This window comes from Merops nubicus, unplaced genomic scaffold (assembly GCF_000691845.1).
Source record: "Merops nubicus isolate BGI_N331 unplaced genomic scaffold, ASM69184v1 scaffold1280, whole genome shotgun sequence".
NCBI classification, from domain to species: Eukaryota; Metazoa; Chordata; class Aves; order Coraciiformes; family Meropidae; genus Merops; species Merops nubicus.
Window position 1 is genome coordinate 6,579 of NW_008580653.1, and position 21,604 is coordinate 28,182.

Consider the following 21,604-nt stretch of genomic DNA (forward strand, 5'->3'; position numbering starts at 1 on the left):
CTAGCTCTCACTTTCAACAAAAAGGACGAGTAGTACCTGTAGGATGCTTTTGTTTTAGACACCATGTAAGCCATATCTCCTTGATGGATGCTGCGGTCTCTTGAAGAAGGTTGTTCTGTATAGAGTCCGGGGGAGAAGGTAAGCAGGAACAGCTCTAAGGCTCTTGATTCCAGCCCAGAATTTCCCGTGACATGGCCCTGAATAAGCAGGCCAGTTCAGTCTGGAGACAGTTGGAGCAGGACCCTCCACGCTGGCCAGGCTCATCCAACAAAATTAAGGTATTTCAGTGAGGGCTTGAAACCTGCAAGATCTGCTTGAGGAGAGGGTGGAGGTGGAAAAAAAGCAGGAGTTCTTTAAAACCAAGTATTTGCATCAGAATGTACAAACATTAAGACATTCTACTTTAATTTATACAAGGATTAATATGATCTGGACTCTTCTAGGGCTCTGCAGAGGCTGGTACTACTGGCAGTAGAAACAGAACGTATCAGGGCTTTGAAACAACTTGCAATACAGGCAGCCATACACAAATTATCCTTCCATGAACATGACATTTGCTTGCTTACTTCAAAACACATTGGAAAACTTCCTCTTATTCTAAGAAAGTCTGAGAGTGGCAGTTCATATTGGTATTAAGGCATTTGTTTCCATTATTCTCTTCAGACTACTCCACGATGCAGCATTTTCCTCTTCATGTTAAGACCAATACAGGGAAAAAAAAAGTCCTCTTAAAGAACATTTTCACCCCTTGCTCATCACCAAGATGAGCAGTTGTTCTCAAACATTTGTCTTATACTGAAGTATAGTAGACATCCTACCCTGGATACTGAATTTTAAGCCACTACAAACAGCAGTCGGTCCAGAACTGCCTTTATGTTAGAAGTTACTATTGCTTGATCATAATACCATGTATACCATGACCTCTTGAAAGGCAATGAGCTTAAAGTTGTAGTAAGAGCTATTTTATAGAACTGGCATGCTTTTTGGTTTTAAATCAGTACTGTACTGACATCAAGAATTTCAGTCCCCATACAGACTGAGATGAACAGCATTTTTATTTATTTCAGTTACAAGACGACACGTAAACCTTACAACCAGAAAGGCAATGAAGGTCTCATGAGCTTAGTGGTAACCATTTCATAATCTAAGCAACATGTTGATTTCTTGTGATCACAAAGAAAGCATACCACCCTCTTAAACAGCTTTTCCTTATTTCTATAAGGAAATTTCCTGTAAGAACAGCACACAGAATCAAGAGGAACGACCAATGTACAAACCCTACATTCACCCAGCCATCCCCGCCCCTCCCAAAAAGGCTTAAGTGTAGACTTTATTCAAAAAAGGTAACATGTAGTTATGATGATCACAGCTAGAAGGAAAAATTAAAGTCTGTTTTCAAATGAAGATAAATTATGAAGTAAAATGAAGATATTTTCTTGCATGGCAGTGTCCTTCATGGCTAAAGAAATTCTCTTCATTATTATATGACTTTTGTAGTAGAGAGGAAACAGCTTACATGAAAACTAATCCCCCTACCAAGCATTGTAGGTATGAACTATGATTTAAGGGAAGTCCTAGAAACATGTGGGAGAAAATATTATACAAAGTGTCAGGTGCAACCCCCCCTTTCCTAGAATTCAGTGTATTTACTTACGTACAATAGAAAGGACTGAATTCGGGAGTGGTTGACAGTGGGATACAGTGCTACAGGTTGAACATTAGCCACTAAAGGAGAAACACAAGCATGCGTGTATCCCACCACAAGGGAAAGATATACTTGAGCTTCCTAAACCACTCATTTCTGCAATTATCTCTAGTATTACCTCCTCCTTCATTAATAACTTAATTCCTGCACTTCTTTGAAGGGACCCCTTTAAAGGTTTCCAAAATTCTGGATTATTTGGTAAAAGAATTCACTTGCTATTTTAAAGGACATAAGAGCTGGAAAAAGAAAGGAAAAAAGCAAGTTTACAACTCCTCTCCTCTTGCTATTCTAAGCAGTACTGGACCTAGAAAATATGGGGAAGTACCAGATCAAATACTGTCCCATTGTCCTTCACTGTTTAAACAATGACGTTGAGGCAGACTAACTTATTCAGTTGATCACTAGCAGGTCAGTTTTGGTGCATAAGATATTAATCAACTGAAAAAAGTATTTTCACCCATACTGTATGTTAGTTCTCAGTTTCCCATCACTTCAGTAGTCAGGGATATATTTATCACACAGTACTCACAGTAAGTCTCGGAATCTCAGGCAGACCTGTTCATTCCCAAGGTGCATCCTTTTGGCTCAGTGAAGACTTTTTGAGCACCTTAGCTTACATTCAATTCTGGAGGCAGCCACCATGATCCCATTTACCCAAAGTACTATTTTTAATGGGGCTGTTAACATGTTGAAATTACAGTTTAAAGCTAACCAGTAATACAAAAGAGTACTTTTCAGTGTTTCCAGTGAAGGAGCTGAGAAAAAAAAAATATCTGTAAGAAACCATTGCTGCAATTTTATTTTAACAAAAGGGCAGATTTATTCATGTTTACAAACAAGTTTCAAAAACAAAAAGGAGAACATGTGTGCTACCCACTAACAACCTTTCAAAATGCCAACAGCCCTCATGCTGCATGAAGGATTCTATAGATTAGAAAAAAATCACAGTTCCACTCACAGTTCACCAAGACAGCACTAAGCTAACATGTTTAGACAAAAACAAAGGACTAAGATTCTGATGTATTTTGATTTAATCCATTTTGCCCAAGATAACAAATATTTCAAGCAAGTTCCATCACATATTGATGTCCTGCATTAAACAATCCTACCAAGTTCTGAATAAAAGTTATTCAGTAAGTTTCTCAAAATTTTTAAAAATTAAACAGTTGTTTCAAAACCATTAAGTAGTAAATGTATTTAAGAAACTAATTAGGACAGAGGCCATAACTTCATTAGAACACCACTGCTCATGTTTTTACAAAGCATTAGTGTTATCTATTTGGCTATTAGTATCAGCAATTTATCTACAATATTTAACAAGGTAAATTGCAGGCAAAATTTAGTACAGTTTCAATAGAAACACCCTTTTCCTGAAAATACAGCAGTATTTGAAGGACTAGTTTTTTTGTTTTTGTTTTTTATCTCTGCATCATTTATAAGGAAGCTTCCCATCTATGAACAGGAACAAAAAAAGTATCTACAAACCTTGTAAACAGATCTGTATCATTTATAAACATAAATAATCCAAATTATTAACAGCCAACAGCAGAAATTAAAGTATCAATTCAATGATCACGGGCCTCCTTGCCCTTCCCAGCCTTCCCCTCAGAAAAGGATCATGACAAACTAAAGCTCTGCTAACACATTGTTCAGGACCATTCTTAAGTACAACAGATGATCCACAGGTCACTTATGCTGAGTTACTGTTTATCTGTCAGAGTTCATTATTACTCCCACCCCCAGAAAAGCACCCTCCAGTCTGGCAGAAAGCTTTTTTTTAAAAAAATAAATCTACATTCGTACAAGTGTGTCTTCTGTTGAAGTCCAAGACAAGAACATCATCTTGTCCATCATAATGTGTGAAGAGACCCAGTTTCAATTTCTTTACAATGCAGCTAGTGTGTTAACATTCAGCTTACAATCAGAGTGATGTTTCCAAACTATGTAGCGGGCTCCCTGGGGATGAAGAGGTAGCAGACTTGTTCATGTCTGTTGTAAGGTGAATTCCACTGTCAACCGCATTGTTATTTTTATTGGGAGAGGGTGGGGGAGAAGAGTTGCGTTTTGTTGGAGCATCATCTTCAGCATCAGTATCATCAATAAGGGGAATATGAGGCTCGGAGTCTTCTATTCTAAACTCAGGATGCGTCATAAAATTGTGAATTGAACTTCGTGTCTCAGGTTTCTCCAGCCCCTCGTACAAGGAGCTACGAAATGCATTCACCACTCGGATCTGTAAACAAAGAAAACAGGTTGTTAAACGGCTGGGGATCTACAGGTAACGGCATGGTTCTTATGAATTTGAATCCACAAACAGCTAGACATGAGTGAACCAAATTTGTACGTGATGCAGCGAAATTTGCAACAAACTGTAAAAAAAATGAAGACTGTTTCAGTAGAGCACTGCCAGTGTACACAGTAGGAATAAAAATTGTAAAATACTGCAAAAAGCTGAAGGGCCTAAAAATTCAGGTATGGCACTAGACTTGGTCAGTTCTTTAACATGGGCTAAGCGTTCTTCAGAAGCAAGGCCAATTATTTACTTATTCATGAACTAAATAAATCTCAATGAGCTTTTTATTGAATACTGGGGTGAGTTTGGGGGGGAGGGGCTTGGGGTGGGGGGGGGAGGCTGCAAATAAGTTAGAAGATAAAAGGGTTACTAATTTTCATGCTAGGAATTAGGATGTCAACTGACTATGAAAAAGCCAAGCAAGTGTAAGCGAACGTCACAATGACTAGACATTTACTAAATGTCATGCAAAAAAGGGTACCACTGTAACAGCTGTAAATATTCGAGTATATACCCATTTACCACAGTAGAGAAAGTTCCTTACTGAATAGTACTTTGGAAACTTACGACCAGAACTAGGAAACAGAATACTGTATTGTACAAGTAGCCACAACGGGTTGTAGCTTCAGAGAGACTACCCTAGTATCACAAAGTATGAGAAAAACAGGTGATCATACTTTGCTTGAGCCTTCAATTTACATTGTATACATGGACAAAATTCCCAGGCCGACTGTTACTTCAAGTCCTTTCATCGTTCAACTAACATTTTTTTCAAATCAGAAAGCTAAGTTTATAGAATTCATAAATAAACATTTCAGAGTGAAATTAGATTTGAATAAAGCATGGCTTAATTTTGTAAATTCTACATGTGCAGGTTGACTTGAATTTAAACTTTACAAATTGTAATTTGAATAAGGAAACCACCTGCCCACAAGTCCCTTCTCCTTCCCCTTGCCTGAGTAACTACAGGAATTCAAGACTCATTCTTGAACTGATAAAGTAAATAAGGTTAGGCAGAAGTCAGTGACCCCTTTGCCCAACACTTTCATCAAGATACAGTTTCCCCCATCTGTTACCTCCCTATTAAGTTCTCAACATTTCTACTGAGTAGGTATCCAGCAAAGCATAGTTTCAATCCCAAAGATCCTCTATTGTATAGGAAGCAGCAGAGCAACTCTGTAGTAAACAAGAACTTACTGTTGCAAACAGTAAGACCAATGTAAAGATTTATTTTTAGCATATCCAAGATGACTTGTTTCAAGCTGAAAAATAGGTCATGACTTAGTGCTCCCATAGAGTTCCTTGATAGTAAAAATAAAGTCACTTCCAGGTAAAGGAATGAAGCTGAAAGGTCAAGCAGATCAAGAGCACAAACTTCAAAACAGCTAAGATACACCAAATAACCTCAATGTAGGCACAGAGAGGAGCTCCTCAGAAGTGATGTGTTACCAAATTTGTTACCACAAAAATCACTCTGCACATGAGAAAGTCTTAGGTCCTGATTGTGTTCTTTGACCCTTAGAAATTGTGTTATTCCTTAAGCCCTAGATTCTCAGAGCTCTTGCACAAAGAATTTTACTCAAACCCTATCATGTCCCCATTTTAATACTACAGGTACATGGCTGAGCCCCATTAATCAAGGAAACCATGGAGAGAAGGGCACACACATGCACAAGAGGGATGACTTAACTACCAATAAAGGGACAGGGAATATTGTGTATTTTCTTGAGAAGTAAAGGATTACAACAGCAGCTAGTACTTTACTGTTCATCACATGAAAAAATTGAGCATGCTGCTAAGGAGTTGGCATGTTACATAAGCTTTGAACAAGTTCAACGAGCTGCATAAACTGTCTTGGCACTTGCCAAGAAAATCAGCGGTGACAATACCAGACTGAAAGTTTGCACTGCCTTTATTTGGCATGTTGCATCCCACTGTGCTACTGATTTGTGTGGCAAAATGAAGCATGACTGCCTCATGGGACTGCTTTTGCATTGCTTACAGATGGTAAGTTAGAACATGAACAGTAATGGAAAACAATTTTTGGCTTAACAGGACAGCTGTAATTCTCATCAGAATAAACCCATGCCCGCAATAAAGGCTTGAATCCCATGCAGAGTGCATACTACACAAGTGGTCTAGACAGCCCTATGAATCTAAGACCCTCAAAGTGTTCAGCCATGAAGGCAGAAATCAGGCTATCAGCATTTTAAGTTATACTTGAAAAGGGGAAAATATAATGGGGATTGGAGGCTTTATTTTCAACTACTCAAGATAATGAGATGAGAAAGGTAACTATAAATAAATTGTGTTAAGTGAGGAGCAAACAAGACAATTTATTATGTGTAATTTATACTGTCATCAAGCCTTCCTCATATTAGTACCAGAATAGCAAGGAATGCATTAAGCACTCCAAATCCTCCTAGCCAGATGGCTGCTTAAGAGTGGCAACCTCACTTGACAGGAACAGTTGAACTATTTTCCAACTAACAGCTCTGACAGAGACACGCAATGAAACAACACATCTGTTCCCCATTTATACACATTAGTTATCAAAAGTTCTTCTCCTGGAGGGTGTAGTAGAAGGCTGCACTACTTACTAAAGATCAAAAACCTAGTTCTCTGCTATTGTAGCTCCATAACTGCATTGGTCATTTGATGCAATGAGATGCTGCAATGCCCATTAGCTTCTGCTCAAATGGCAGCATGGCATGAAGTTGCTCTCTAGAGAATTCTGAATGTCTAATTAATGTTCTTGGGTGTAGTTAGGGTTACAGGTTACTAATTAGCATTTTAACTAGGAGATGCAATCCTGTGCATCCTTACTGTTGAATCTACTTTTCTTTTTGTGTTCTTGAAGCACACGAATTTGTGAGCTCAGCTTCTCAATACTCTGACAATGCAGGGTCTTGCCAATGGAGAACAAGTACAAAAGTAAATACTTGTGCCTAGTCATACAGGAATTCTGGCCAAGCAAAAAAAAAAAAAAACAAACATATCAGAAGAGAACGTTTTATTTAAAACAGCTCCTGAAATTAAGGGTCTTCATCCATCTGGTGATCTGAAAGTTTAAAAAGCAGGGGGGGGAAAAAAGAAGCCCTCTAAGAGTTATATTAATAAAAAAAAAAAAAAACCACAACAAAAACCAAACCCACACCTAAACAAAACAAAACCAACCCACAATTATTTAACCACTCTATAGGAATTTAGAGAAGAAAGTTTAAACATTGAATATATAACTAAGATGGAAAACTCAACAACAGATATTAGTCATCAGTATTCAACTACAGCTGTTACGCATCTTCAGGATCCAGTTTAAGCCTACATACACAAGTAACTAAATCTCTCACCTCTACAGAGAGGAAGGCTGAAACCAAAATGCCACTAAGAGGACAATAAAAAGAGGGCAGAATTGAGGTGAGAAAAACTTTAATTTCACTGATGGCTTATGAACTGCTGCCAGAAGAACCTAGAGAGGAAAAAACCCTTCAGATTTCAATGAAAGTTCCACCATCCAATGCTTAAGCCTTTTTTTTTTCTTTTTATATTAGCTAATTAAATGTTTCTTCTGCCTTTTATGCATTTTAGAAGCCTTGTTTCACCACCCGAATCCTGATGCTGAGAAAGTTGTATTATTCAGTAAAAAAGGTCCAACAAAAGAAGAAATTCAGAAGTTTGTTACAGGCTACAAAGAAAATGAATTTAGTGCTCTATGTTCTAACTACATTAATGTTTTTAATATACCATTTGCTTTCCCATCAGTTTGTTTACCTTAAGTACCAGTGCAAGACATCTATTGTTGACCTGGGTCCACGATTATGCAGTTAATTCACTTATTCAGTGTAAGTCACCCTACGAGGCATATACTCGAAAATTTACAACAGTTTTCCCACTTTATCTTAAATATCCCTCTGTACACAAATGGATGAAGCCACAGGATGCGCAGGCTCACAGCTTTCACATTAAAGTTTTTTGTTGAAACTGTTCCACCTGTTCTCAGCCCTCTAATAAAAAAAAGTCTTGAGGACTCCACTTTGTGGAAGAGCTCTATAAGAGCCTGAATGATGATTTTTAGGTACTAAGGAGAAAATGAGAAACGTTAGGTACGTGAATTAGGAAATGTTAATTTCATGCACTTTAGGAACACACACTCACACCCCACAGTAGTAGAAGTAGTAGTAGAGGAAAACACTACATGTGTAGGGGTAGAAATATTTGTTACATCATGGTGCTGGCTGGCGATGGAAGGTTGCCGCCTTAGAGCCCCCTGAATGGTACTTCCACTCTGGAAAGCATTCACTACATCCATCTGAAAGGAATCAGAGATTGTGACAGCTTGCTCAGCAAGAGAAAGAGAGAACAAGAGAAAGGACCATCCCATCTATAACACACAAAGAGTAAAGAAAAAAAGGCACTTTTTTAATGGAGCAGATACATAGGCAAGAGTTGCATTTAGAGCTGAAGAAAACAGAGAACCCTGAGGTATTACAGATCCATCCGTACCCCCTTATGACAGTCTCAGTCACGTCAGTTAGAACTGCCACCTTAGTCAAAGGACTGGAGATGGAGAGGAGAGGTTTCCCTTGTAACACCCACTGCAGCCTACCTTTTTCAAGACCATACCTGAGTTTGTATCCTGTTTAGGCCCCTAAACCACAAGATCTGACCACGACGTAATTCCCTCTCAGCATGATCGATCTCCTCTACATCTTCTGCTAGTTCTTCTTCAGGAATCTCTTCCTTTTGTGTTCCATGACCAGCTTCTTTAAGGAATTTCAGACGGCTAGTTGGAATTGTTGAAATCAACTAATGTTGAACGAAAAGTATGAATCAGGATTATCCTTTATTTTTTTAAAAAAATAAGAGTAATACCAGACTTAAGCCTTAACATTGTATCCTGTACACAATAAACAAAGTTGGAAAAAACAAATTATGTAAATGGGACAAGTGCATCAATGTAGAGCAATCACTGCAGCTGAACAGCTGCAAAACAGTGAATATTCTTACCACCTCAGCTGAGGGGTGAAATTAAACGTGGGACTACAAACCTAGAAAACAAAGAGACAGGGACAAAGAATTTCACTCAAGATTACTTGGCTATGCCAGGAAGGAGCAGTATTGATGCCACATGAGCCATTAATTCTGTAGACTGTTCTTGTACCTAGAGCTTTCAGAACTCCATCAATTTGATGAGCATGAAGAGTTAACCTCAAGTGAGAACTACATCATTGAAAGTAGCCACAGTTAATTCAGAGATACAGAACAGACACGCATTCTTTTCTGGCCTAGAAGGTTATTGATCCATTTGCAAGATGAGTGATGTTTCCAAAACCCTTATCCCAAACTGTTACTTTGCTACTTTGTGTACACTAGTTAATCTATCTTAAACTAAACAAAAGCTATGTATGGCTGTTCCAGCTTTCATTTTCATCCCCACCTTCAGGGCTATTCTTATGAACTAGGTAGTTATGGGGAGCCATCTTTTGGTATGCCCCATCTAGCAGATCCAGATCAGTTTCAAGACTGCTTTCTTTGATCATCACAAACCTAGAAGACCATTTCAGCAGCTGCAGAAGAAGAAGACTGCTCCAAAAGCAAGATAAACAGCCCTTTATGCTGAAATTGCTACTACAAATGCACTTCAGTTTCTACTATTCTCAGAAACTCAAAAGCTCTTTGACTTTAATGAGATGCTAGAGCAGCATGAACTGCAGCAGGGGAGCTTTGCCCTTGCACGACACTTTGCGTCAAAGGTATTTCAAGCCATCTCAGTTCTCTTCTAGGCTACTTTTAAACCTCAGAGTGACGCTATTTGATTTTTATAAATAATTAATTTTCCAGACAACCCTATTAAAAGGTTTATGCCCACTTTTGGAACATGCCTATGTATGTATTTACAACTAAAATTCACCCCACCAATTTTATACTGAAACTTGAAGTGTCCTTTACAAAATGGAAGGAAAGAAACTGTAATGGAAAACTCTTCATGTGGTATGAAAAGTTTAGACAACTATGTCATTAAATAATGGAAAACTCTGTCGTTCTAAAGTTTCATGTAAATCAGCTTGCTACTTGCAAGCACTGTTGTGCATGCAATAGTAATGAACCCGGGGAGTGGGGTGGAATAAAAACCAAAATGCAATAATAGATTATTAGGTGAAGAACTTCCAATTATTTCATAATTATACAAATAAAAGATGAAAGAGAAAATTTGTTTTAGTTCTATTGCATTTCTTGCTACTCCAGGAAGTTTTTAAACCAAGAAAATATTAGCAAGTTTAACAACTCTGATTTTTCAAGAAAACCATTCAACACTAAGTTAAATATATTATAACATTAACATGTTCATTGCATCTGTATTCTTACAGAACTTTTACTAACTCATAAAGGTAACTACAGCTGCTTCTGGTTAAGTTACTAAACATAAACTAATCATAGCATCTATTTCTAATATGAAATCAGAGTAAGGAATATCCAACTAAGGACTTCCTAGCTATTTCATTGGTCAATTTTAATGAGTGTTTACTGTTATTCTCCGTATGTTCATATAGTTGACTTGAAAGATCTCTATGCTAAAGATAATGTATTTGTATTTTCCATGTGAAGTATTCTAATAAAAGTAGGTATTTGGCATTTTGAAAAAGCTGGTTTACCTGGCCCCAGAGTAGTGTTCCCATGCCCAGGAAAATGGACCACAGCCACTGTTCAATTGAGAGTTCTGAGCAACTGAAAGGCTTCCCACCAAACTGCACAATAATTATCTGTGAAGAGTACCATCATTAAACAACATGTATTAGTGACCTGTTGATAAAAAAATCCCTAGTGCTTCAAGATCACTACAGACAACACTGCATTACAACATAGAATTTCCCAGTTTATTAAGCATACACTTCCACTGTCTCAGCAGTTTAGGCAAGTTTCCCATCTTCTTAAGTTTTTCAGTATTTCAGGAACTACCCATTTATTCTTCAAATGTCCCACTCACAAAAACCTCTTGACTACTACATTTTGCTTGCAGTTGTTTCCCTTCATTTCACATTTCCAGCAAGCATTCAATGCTACAAATTTGCAGTGATTATTTATCACATGAACACCTATCTCAGAACCAAGTTCATTAATAAACTTGTATTAACAGAAGTCATAGATCCACAAGACATGCAACATTTTAGAAACAACTCAACAGAATATTACTATGTATTCCACCAGTGTCAAATCACAGAATATTAGGGGTTGGAAGGGACATCATCGAGTCAAACCCCCTGCCAGAGCAAATGTCAAGACTTTAAATCATTACAGTGTGACATCTACGTAGTAAGTCTTGGGGGGAAGGAACAGAGATCTCAAAAGCTAAATTAAATGAGCTCCTACTGACTTACCTATTACAACAAGCTGTACAGGCCCTAATGAGCAAGGTGTCCCTCTGCATAGGAATTATATGCATGAAAGTCTGCCCTGGAGAATCAACAATTCAAGTAGAAGGGCAGGTGTGAAAAGGAGACAGTATTGACCATTAAGTAGGACACCTGACAGCTGAAAAGCCCAAGAGTATCTTCTTCTACTAACACAGAATGAAATACTGAGACAACAACTCAGGAGTTTCTTATTTGGGAAGGCTTTCAGTTTGACAAGTTTATAAAGTGAAGATAGTTGCAGTGAGGAGTAATTTCTACATAACTTGGCTTCGTTTTACAACAGTCAGTCTGGTGCATAGGCAGCCCTAAACACAAGAGCAGCTTCTGAATAAGCATCACCTAAAAAAACCCTAAATCTGGGAGAATGAGCGAACTAACTTTGTATGGAGGAGAGCTGAATACATTTGCATTGCTTGAACCACTATGAATTTAGTCAACTTCATGTAATCCCAAGTCTAAGGAGAAGCTTAAGGTGTAGGTTATATCTTAAGTCCTAAAGTTAAAATTTAAAAGAGTTCTGAAAAAAGTAGTATATGGATTTCCTGGTTATTTCTTCTTATTAAAAGTTAAGTCCATTTAGAAGGTTATAACTATTTCTTGTAAACTAGTTTCTTTAGATTCAATTTTGACTTGGTGTTTCTCAACAGCAGTATGTTAACCAAAGCAATTTCAAATAATTAAGTTTCATTTGTTAGGATATATTAACTAGCTTTTACAAATCTGCCTAGATGCACCAAAAGAGCACCCCTAGACAGAAGTGATTTTCATCTAAAACAGCAGTATCTACATAGATAACTGCAAAATATACCAGTACGGATAATTCACTTCTGCATCAGGAATACAGAAACTAACACTTATGTTTCTGAAGCTTACTCACGTCCTAATTTCATCAAGAAGATACAAGAAGTTGTAACTTTTCTACAATTGTTTAAATGGGCTTTTGTTCAGATGCACAGTGGATACTGTGAGGGAGAGTTCTGACTGGAGTGGGGGAAAGTAGCATGCAGCTTCTTCACATTTTGTCAAGCGACTAGAACACCAAGATCAAACTGAAGGACTAGAAAATTCAAAAGGTAAATAAAAGAACTGCTGCAGTCCCATTTTACCAATTTTAAAGAGGTCTTACCTGAAAACCATGTCAAGCAGCACTTCCAAATGATTTATAGCATGCTTGACACTGAAGGTTTTTCATATTGCAGAAGTGAAATGCCTAGCACTAGAGCTGGTTAGCATTTCCAAGGTAAGCAAGCACATCACTGTACCAAGTGCATTTTCCCCCCACCCTCCCAGAATTTACTTACTTGCACAACAAATGTCCCCAGAACAATAGAACAGAAGATAGCGTTGTTAAAGATTCCTTCAAAAACGTTTCTTTCGCCATGAATTTTTCGGGCATTAATTTCATTAAAAAGCTGCATCATCACAAATGTATTAAATACAATAGTATAATGCTCTGAAGGAGGAGCATGCAGAGGTGCATTTCTTCCACTATCGATATCAAAGATTTTCTCACCTGTGTATAAAAAGCATTCATCAGCAGCTTAATTGGTGTCTGTACACACACACTCCAACAAAAAAGTAGTTCTAAGACCACATCTCTGTACAAGTTTTAGAATAACTTAGTAAAGCCTCAGTGTTCTTACCAGCAAACAGGAGTGTGAAGACCACTACGAGCTGGTAGAATGCATGACCCAAAATGTTCTTCATCATTGTACGAGAAATCAGAGGTTTGTTTCTACCATAAGGCTTTCGCAACAGAAGAGCTTCAGTAGGTGGTTCTGTGGCCAGGGCAAGAGAAGCTAATGTGTCCATTATGAGATTTACCCACAGCATCTGCACAGCTTTAAGTGGAGAATCCTACAAAGAGAGACACATAAACCCTCCAATATAAGTGAAGAAATTGTAGCTGTTATTGAAGACATTTATTACACAACATGAGCATGTTCTGAAGAGCATTATGTTATTTGGACAACTGAAAATTTGAATTCAAGAGTTAATCAGTCATGACATTTCAACCTTTATTAGTGGAAACAATCCACTACCAGTACGTACTTGTGTTATGCATGCTCCTGTGAAAGCAACAATTACTGCTACTACATTGACAGTAAGTTGGAACTGGAGAAATTTGGAGATGCTGTCATACACGTTTCGTCCCCACATAACTGCTTTAACAATACTTGTGAAGTTGTCATCTGTAAGGATAATATCAGAAGCTTCTTTAGCTACGTCTGTTCCAGCAATACCCTGGTAGAAAAAGAAAAACACCATGAAATATAACAGGATGCACTGACTTATGTAACAGAAGCTATTATTATATCCTTGGTCAGCATTCACTTTGATGCACTGTGTCTGAAGGACTACTTTAATGTGAGCACCTGAAGTTCTATTGAATCAAGTTCTGCTTGCAAGTTGTAAGCAGGGGAAATGTAAAAAGAAAAAAGGTAAGTTGTCTTTAAAGTAGACACCTTAATAAAAGTCCTCAAGCTGATAAAGACACTGTGTAAGTTCTCCCAAAGAAATGTTACTGAACCATGTTCAAGTTAAAGGCCACCAGATGGTGCAGTACTCCTACAGTGCTGGGTCCTAAGGAGTTTGCTGTATGGATTACAGCAGCAGGTCAACATGTGTGTTCATAACACAACAGAATGATGCACATTCCCAAAACCCTTTTGCAGAAGAACACTGGCACTGAACAGCAGGATAGGCAATGTCATTGCTTATGACATTGCAATGCAATATGGCATTCTTAAGTTTTAAGCACCTGTATTCTCCTACAGTATCTAAACAGTTAAACTGAGTTTTGTATAATTAAAGCCTACTTCAGGTACATTTATTTTGCTTTGCATTTCAAAACCACTAACTCAATAGCAAATCTAATGATCCTTATGCTTGATACATTATTTTGCCAAGGAAAAGAAGAGTCACCTGCACAGCTATGTGTACACCTTTAAAAGGTAACTTTAAACATCACATCGTAGATGGTATATTTAAAGTGATATTTAGATAAGCAAAGAGAGAAGTTAGCTTCTTACACAGATGGCCACAGACAGCAACTGCTGAAGACATTTAAGTTCTGCAAGATGAAAATAAATCTGTCCTACTACAGTAGCTATACAATAGTAGAAAACAAATACTCATTAAAACAAGACTGTTACAGTCTCAAGAACACTTCATGTGTATCTGTCAAATTTGTAAGTTACACTTTTGAAAAAATGCTCCTTGAGAATGACACAAAAGCTCTTCATTCTCTCATTTTCCCCTTCAGGATTAGCACCCAAGTCAGTGCATCTGCATGTGATGCAGGAGGAGTGTGGTCTTTTATTCTGTGTCTTTTAAACGCTTAATAATGGAGTTTTTAAAGACTAAAGTGACCTATTAGCACCAAACAGTACCTTTTCAGCTGAAAACTGGGAGGAATCTTAAGGAATCTATCTTACAGAAGACACAGAAGCTTAAGGCATGAGTCTATTTAATACTAGCACTCAAAGCCAGGATTTTGTATAAGAAAGCCAAGGCATCTAAGGAACCATCCAAATGCAGATGCTAGATTGTCATAAAATGCTGTTACTTCAATTGTACTAGAGGTCTCTTAGTATAGCCTCCAAAGTAATCTTTAACATCAGCTGGCAGTCTCTCTCATTAAAGTCTCCTCGTTTCTATGCATAATTAATAGAAAACAGAAGAGTAAGCTCATTCCATATTGTGTATAAGCTTTACCATGTCAACATTGTATGCTATTTACCACCTAAAGTTCTTGAGATCTGTTCAACATAAGGCACATTTCAGAAATCTTCAGTATCCGTAATTCTGCTCCTACATTTTGCAACAAGCCTTTGTGTAAAAAAGGTTTTGATCTGCATGTGACTGGGCTCTGTGTTTAAGTTTTATTCAATGGCAAGTGTCACAAGGACATTTTTCATCAAATAAAAGCTGCTTAAGTTGGAAGACTAAGGAAAGAGGAAAACTAATTATTATTATTATTACATGTGCAAGATGGTGACTCCATTAACTGAGTTGTTTATTAGGCTTATGAAACAAGCAAGGTTGTTTAATCTTCTTTTAAGTGATAAATTACTTAATCAAAATAGGTTTCAAAAATATTGAAGACTAAAAAAATAAAATCATACCATAGCAAATCCAACATCTGCCTTCTTCAGGGCTGGACCATCATTGGTACCATCACCAGTTACTGCTACAACTTGCCTCTGATCAAAGACAGTGCTGTCAATTATACCTAAAATAAAATTACATATGGGTGTTACAGTTCAAAATTGACAACACAGCACAGATTAAACCTGAAAGAGAAACCCAGTTTTTGTCTTCCCTAGTCATAAAACAAACCACAAAAGACAGTTCTAGTTGGTTCCATTTTTCAAGCAAAAAGAAAACAAAACAAAACACACAAAACCAAAATCAGCTGGCAAATGATGACACCCTCACATGTATTTCCCACTGGTTAGTCCTAGATTATTTTTTTTTTTTCTAGAAACAGGAAGGAAAAAATATTAGCTTTACTTCAGTCAGATAGCTTATACTTACCTTTTACTAGAGTGTGTTTGTCAGTGGGAGAAGATCTTGCGAGAACACGAAGCTTTGGCCAAATTTTATCTATTCGCTCTTGCTCTATCTGCAAAGAGAGTATTGGTTATGTTTTACAGTTAGGAGAATACCTGCTGATCTAGTTTACATAATCAGCATGCTTACCTCTCCTTTTTCATTGCGTATTCTTCTGTTAAAATCTTTGCCCTCTAAGCACAGGAACTCCTCCCCAGGGTTCAGAATACCACACTTCAGTGCAATAGCACGAGCAGTGTTAATGTTGTCACCAGTGACCATACGTACAGTTATGCCTGCACGTTGACACTTCCTTATTGCATCAGGTACCTGTAAGCAAAAAAAAAAACCAACAAACCCACAGGCTCTGAGACTGAGTATCAGCTGAATAAATCTAGGCATGTGAGTAAAAGGAATGGTTTTGACTGAATCAAGGATAACTCTGATTTTAAAAATCAAGACTGTTGTTATGAAACATTTTTTTTTAAAAATTAAGTAGCTTACCACAATTCTTTTCCTGAAAAACACACAAATGGCAATTCTGGCAAAGGGGCTTTGTTGTTGTTATATAATATCCCTTCTCCCCTTAATTTTTTGCATACTGCAGTATTCAAAAATACCACAAAAATCCTCATGACATATTAGTCTGTAGTATTCAAGGGTACTGAGCACTGCCTTTTCATTTATGATTAATACATCATATTTTATGACTTATGAGAATAAACTACAGCTCACACTCCACTACTTGGTCCATGGCTTTCAGTGTCAAGTGATGATAGTGCAGATCAGACTGGAATTCCGCTTCCATGTGGCAGAGAAGCTTTCACTATTGCAAACCAGTCCTCCTTAAAACCTCAACCAGAATCCAGACTCCTTATCTTAGTTATCAGGTGACAAGCCCTCATCTCCATCATTCCCCATCTGAAGATGGCAACAAGCACAACTGCTAATATTATCCTAAGCAATACTCCTAATATTCCAAGTGGTAAAAAAATGACAAGTTGTTTCATCTACTGAGACCCTGCACAGAGTAAGCGCCTTAAGTCATTAGTTTGTGCAGAGCTTCAGTAACACAGCATAAGTGACATTAAGAAGTTTTAATCTGCTTTTATAGCTCCATTAACTTTCCCCCCAAGAAATTAGATTTTCATTTATCAAATATGCTTAAGGCACACAATAGCAATTCAGTTTCTTGTACTCTCTGAATGACGAAAAACAACATGAATCGAGATCTGCTGTAACACAATCACTGCAGTTTAGTCAGTAACGTTACCTCAGGTCTCACAGGATCTTCTATCCCAACAACAGCAATGCACGTCAGACCAGTAACAATATCATTTTCATTGTCCCATTCTGGCTCAGGTTCCCCTGCTGGGAAGTCTCTAAATGCCAGGCAAATAGTTCTAAGCCCTTCAGATGCCATTGGCTCAATTACGGTTTTAACAATATCATCACGGTCCCTAGGTCGAAATACCTTTGGTTCTCCATTAGCACTCAGTATTTTGAAGCACCTGAAAAGGAAGGTTTCAAGAGTTATCAGATTTTAACAGAAGTTCAACCCATTCAGGAGCATGTTAGTCAGCTCCAGTAAGTTTCCACAAGCTTTGTTTTCACTAGACTCACACACACAAAGCTAGCAGCAGCATCTCTAAGGTAACCTTCTCCATACACTTAATCTCTTGCCAATTGCAAAACATACTAGCTGTGGAACACTGAGCCAGTCATCCTACAATAAAATGATGCCAAATGAATTTAGAACACCAACATTAGTTACCTCCCAGAAGTATCCATTTCTCCACTGCAAGTAAACAGACTGGTGTCTGCACTCGTAGAGTCAGTCAACCAATTTCAAGTTCAAAAATAAGCCCACCTTGTTAACAGGCAAGTCTCAGAAGTACAATACATTTGCAGAACATGCATGTGGTGCTTAAACAGCTGTAAGCACTAAACTTACAGCATTAAAAGCAAACTCTGGTAGTGCTGTCCTTAGAAACAGTATGGCATGTCCCTCCTTCTCTGTACCTCATCCCCAAGTGCAGAGAATTCAGAGATCATTTGGCAGAGTTCTTGATGTGATGTATTAAAAACAAATACTTAAATCTGATTTACATGTTTGTAAAAGGGACTAGATTAAACACTATGTACTCTAGCATTTCAACACATGTTCTTTTAGTTATGTTTCTTCACGCCAAAGATGACACTGCTTTCATAGACAGCACACATACTTTACCAATACTGGTGCCATGAATACAACACTACCAGATATTTTGAGCAATAAATTTAGTCGTGTTCATCTGCATCCTTAGCAGAGTTTTGCCATAAAGCAAGACCATAAACATTAGTTTTACAAATTAGCACTAACATAGCACTGAAAAAAAGTTAAGAATTTATGACTGTTAAAATACCAAGTTCAGATCTGGCAGATCTGCTCAGGTGACTACTGTTACATTTCAGTGTTTAGCCCAAGGATTTAGGGAATTCTCAGGTGCAATACATATTAAAGTTTCCACCTCAGCCAGGGAATTAAAATGAAGCAGTCCCGTAAAGCTTCCTAGTATTCACTGTGACTGAAATTTGAAGTCTATCTGAATTTCCTGATTTTTGCTATCCGTTAAAAATGCCAGCAACCACCATCTTGTGTTACCTGCAACCATATGTCTTGTGATAAAAATCAAAGCATTCCAAGGTGACTAAATGGAAGTCAATAAGCTTTAGGTTTCAATGAAATCTTTACATACTTCAAGTATTTGACTTGATGGTAAGGAAAGAAGAATAAAACTGCCCTGCTTGAAAAAGTCTGCTGCATTTCTTTGATACTTATTAGTGACTCATTTGTGTCTTATAAATATTCATGTTTAAGCTCCAGAATAGTCATACATGTTCTAATAAATAGTGAACAGCACATTTGACAAACCAGGTTACAAGCTCCCAAGATTTATTTTTAGCACTGCAGAGGTACTGTGTAAATAATGGCTTATGTCAAGACTTTTTCCTAGTTGGAGCATACTCTGAAATAAGTTTTGGAATTATAACTATTCCAATAATGTCCAAATCAGCCTCTCTGTTCTTTGCCAAATACCCTTCTTATTTATTTTCTTATTTCATTTACGAAGCCAAGTGGACCACAAGAGTCCAGGCTGAATGAGTTCTATCAACTTCTACAGTTCAGTTGCTCAATAAGATAAGGTACAAAATACTTCTGAAGGTAGAAATAATGAAAACATAGGCATCCTTATTCATTGACTAGACCTGGCTTAAAATCTAGCTAAAAAAATTCACATCTAAATTTCATATCAAAAGGAACAAGAATCCTTTGAAGATTGACCTATTGTTTTCAGCACTATGTTGAAGCGAAGGAAGATTTCATCTTTTTTCTTTAGTGCATTAGTCCTTACCTAGATCACTATTTGAGGGGTACCAAGCAAGAAGGTAAATTGAACTGATTAACACAATCTGTGTGCTGCTCAGACTCAAAATAGTTTGACATTAGAACCAAAACCAGACTGGCTACAACTGCTGTTCCTAGACAACTTTATGCATACATGCTTGACTTCTCTCCCCACCTAGTTAGGAGTTACCACAGCCTTCTTCACGCTTAAAGACTTGTCCCAGTGGTGGCTAATCTCTCACTAACAGACTAATCTCATTCTAATAAATCCTCTATAGATGGGCAGATGGATAAGGAAGCAATTTGCTTTGTCACATTAAAAACCCACAAGTTTCTCTATTGGCTACATTCAACCTTCTGCTAAAACGATCAGCTTGGACATCAACTTGCATAGCTTTGAAGATAAAAGTAGTCAATTTTCAAAGGCAGAAGTCCTTCCTGGAATTTAGGTATATCAGCTGTTGGGACTTCACCAGAAGACGGGTGAGCATTTTGACCAACCACACCTATAAGTGCATTAGTTTAAATAGAGAACAGATCAATTCATAGATGCTTTGCTTATAAGAACTCTGTTCTGATAGGGGAAAGTTAAAATTAAATCACCAGCTCTTTCTTGGTGAGCTGGAGTGAGAGAATTCAAGTAATGAAATACTAATTGCCTGTTTTACTGTAGAAATTCAAACATTCCCACACCCTGGGAAGCTGGCTGCAATAACAAGGCTATAGGACTGCTGCACTTGTTTGCGAATAGGGTGACAGAAATATTTTGCATACTACTGCTGTTTTGGCACAACATTGTTTAGGTGAGGAGACTGAATTGCTATCACACCACTTAGCCAAATTTAAGTGTTGGATTACAATAGTAGTTGGTCTTACTTTTTAAGAACTATCTCAGAGGCACCTTTACTGAATATCCGGAAACTGCCATCAGAGTTTTTTAACACAGTGCTCATAGATTTTCTAACAGAGTTGAAGGTGTACACTTTGTACAAATCCTCTTCTGGTATCTCATTTCTTACGTCCTGATAATCACGTTTTAAATCCAAGAGCAATCCCAGCAAGGCACATTCAGTTTTATTTCCAACATGACGTGGTAGGCCACCTTCTTTTTCAGGAGGCTGCAAGAAGAACAAGAACCTTCACTGATTAGGAGGTTAACTTAGAAACCACTGAAGTACAGCATTTACAAAACAAGGAAGCTAAAGGCAAGCTTAGCTCTGAGATGGGTAAGTTTCACTTTCACAATGATTACTCTATAAATTCTTATAATTCAGGAGCCACAGTCATACTGCAGGCTTTTTAAAGTAACTTCTGCACCTATTTAGGATCTTTCCGTCCCTTTCTTAGACTCAAAATATCACCCATCAAGTTTGTATCAAATCCCAACATGACCTTTCTAAAAGGCATTTTCTATTGCTTGAAAGTGACTACGATAAATTGGAGTGTAGTCCCAGAATATTTTGCATTTTAAAAGTACAGATTTGCCTAAACCTATTTAAGCAAGCTAAATGGCATTATTTCTGAAAATTTAAGTGTCTTCTCCTGTAAAAACTCTTCCTCAATGACTCAGGCTACAATCACGTAGTCTTCTACTGAACAAACTAAGTCTTTAAGCTTCTTAAGTCTCGTTACAAGTTCCATTTTCCAGGCCATGGCCTATTTAACTGGAAAGAGTTCAGAAACAAGCTTCCAACCCTTTAATACCAGAACAAGTTTCTTATCTTAGCAATAGGGAATATGCAGGTACTAGTGCTATAGGTAAAGGGATATTTTTGTAACAGTACTTCTGAGTTTATATAGCTAGAGCACTGCAGTGTAGTTTGTAGCAAAAGAGGCACTTACTCAATTCCATTTGAACATAAGGAAGCACCTTTTTAACTCCACGAGTAGTCAAATAGTTGACCAGGTTGTGCAGAAGCTGCAGTCTCCATCCTTTGAAATTCTTAAAACCTGACTGGACAGGGCCCTGAGCAACATTCTCTGGCTGATTGTGCTTTGAGCAGGGGGATCTGAAGAGGTCTCTTTCAGCACTCTGTGATTCTATAGAACAGACCAGTTCTGAATGCATTGGATGTCATTTGATTAAAATTTAAGGGACCTGGTCAGTTTACATCCAAATGCTTTTTTCCCTTTCTATAAAAAGATCTTTAAAAAATAGACTGTGAAACTCCTCACATACTATAACTCATTAGTAGCATTCCAGTCTTGTTTCAGAGAAAGTGCTGATCATCTTGATATGCTGCCTCAAGTAC

General features: G+C 37.6%; 1 protein-coding gene across 7 annotated transcripts in view; it reads right to left on the reverse strand.

The window, feature by feature from the left end:
• Nucleotides 1-2,495: 2,495 nt before the first annotated feature.
• The window catches only part of ATP2B1 (ATPase, Ca++ transporting, plasma membrane 1), a 34,515-nt gene continuing 15,406 nt past the window's right edge, over nt 2,496-21,604 (reverse strand). For 3 of the 7 annotated variants that reach the window (XM_008937575.1, XM_008939041.1, XM_008938308.1), the window contains 11 exons: nt 20,229-20,470; nt 17,238-17,475; nt 16,115-16,294; nt 15,950-16,037; nt 15,538-15,644; nt 13,463-13,654; nt 13,054-13,267; nt 12,712-12,923; nt 10,652-10,759; nt 8,622-8,804; nt 2,496-3,938 (listed from right to left, as the gene is read on the reverse strand). In XM_008937575.1, the coding sequence (XP_008935823.1) occupies nt 3,627-3,938; nt 8,622-8,804; nt 10,652-10,759; nt 12,712-12,923; nt 13,054-13,267; nt 13,463-13,654; nt 15,538-15,644; nt 15,950-16,037; nt 16,115-16,294; nt 17,238-17,475; nt 20,229-20,470 (2,076 nt within the window). In that variant the 3' untranslated portion in view covers nt 2,496-3,626. Of the gene's footprint in view, nt 3,939-8,013; nt 8,308-8,621; nt 8,805-10,651; nt 10,760-12,711; nt 12,924-13,053; nt 13,268-13,462; nt 13,655-15,537; nt 15,645-15,949; nt 16,038-16,114; nt 16,295-17,237; nt 17,476-20,228; nt 20,471-21,604 lie in introns of those variants that run through there. The other 4 variants (XM_008939775.1, XM_008941979.1, XM_008940510.1 and 1 more) reach the window with 2 other exon arrangements.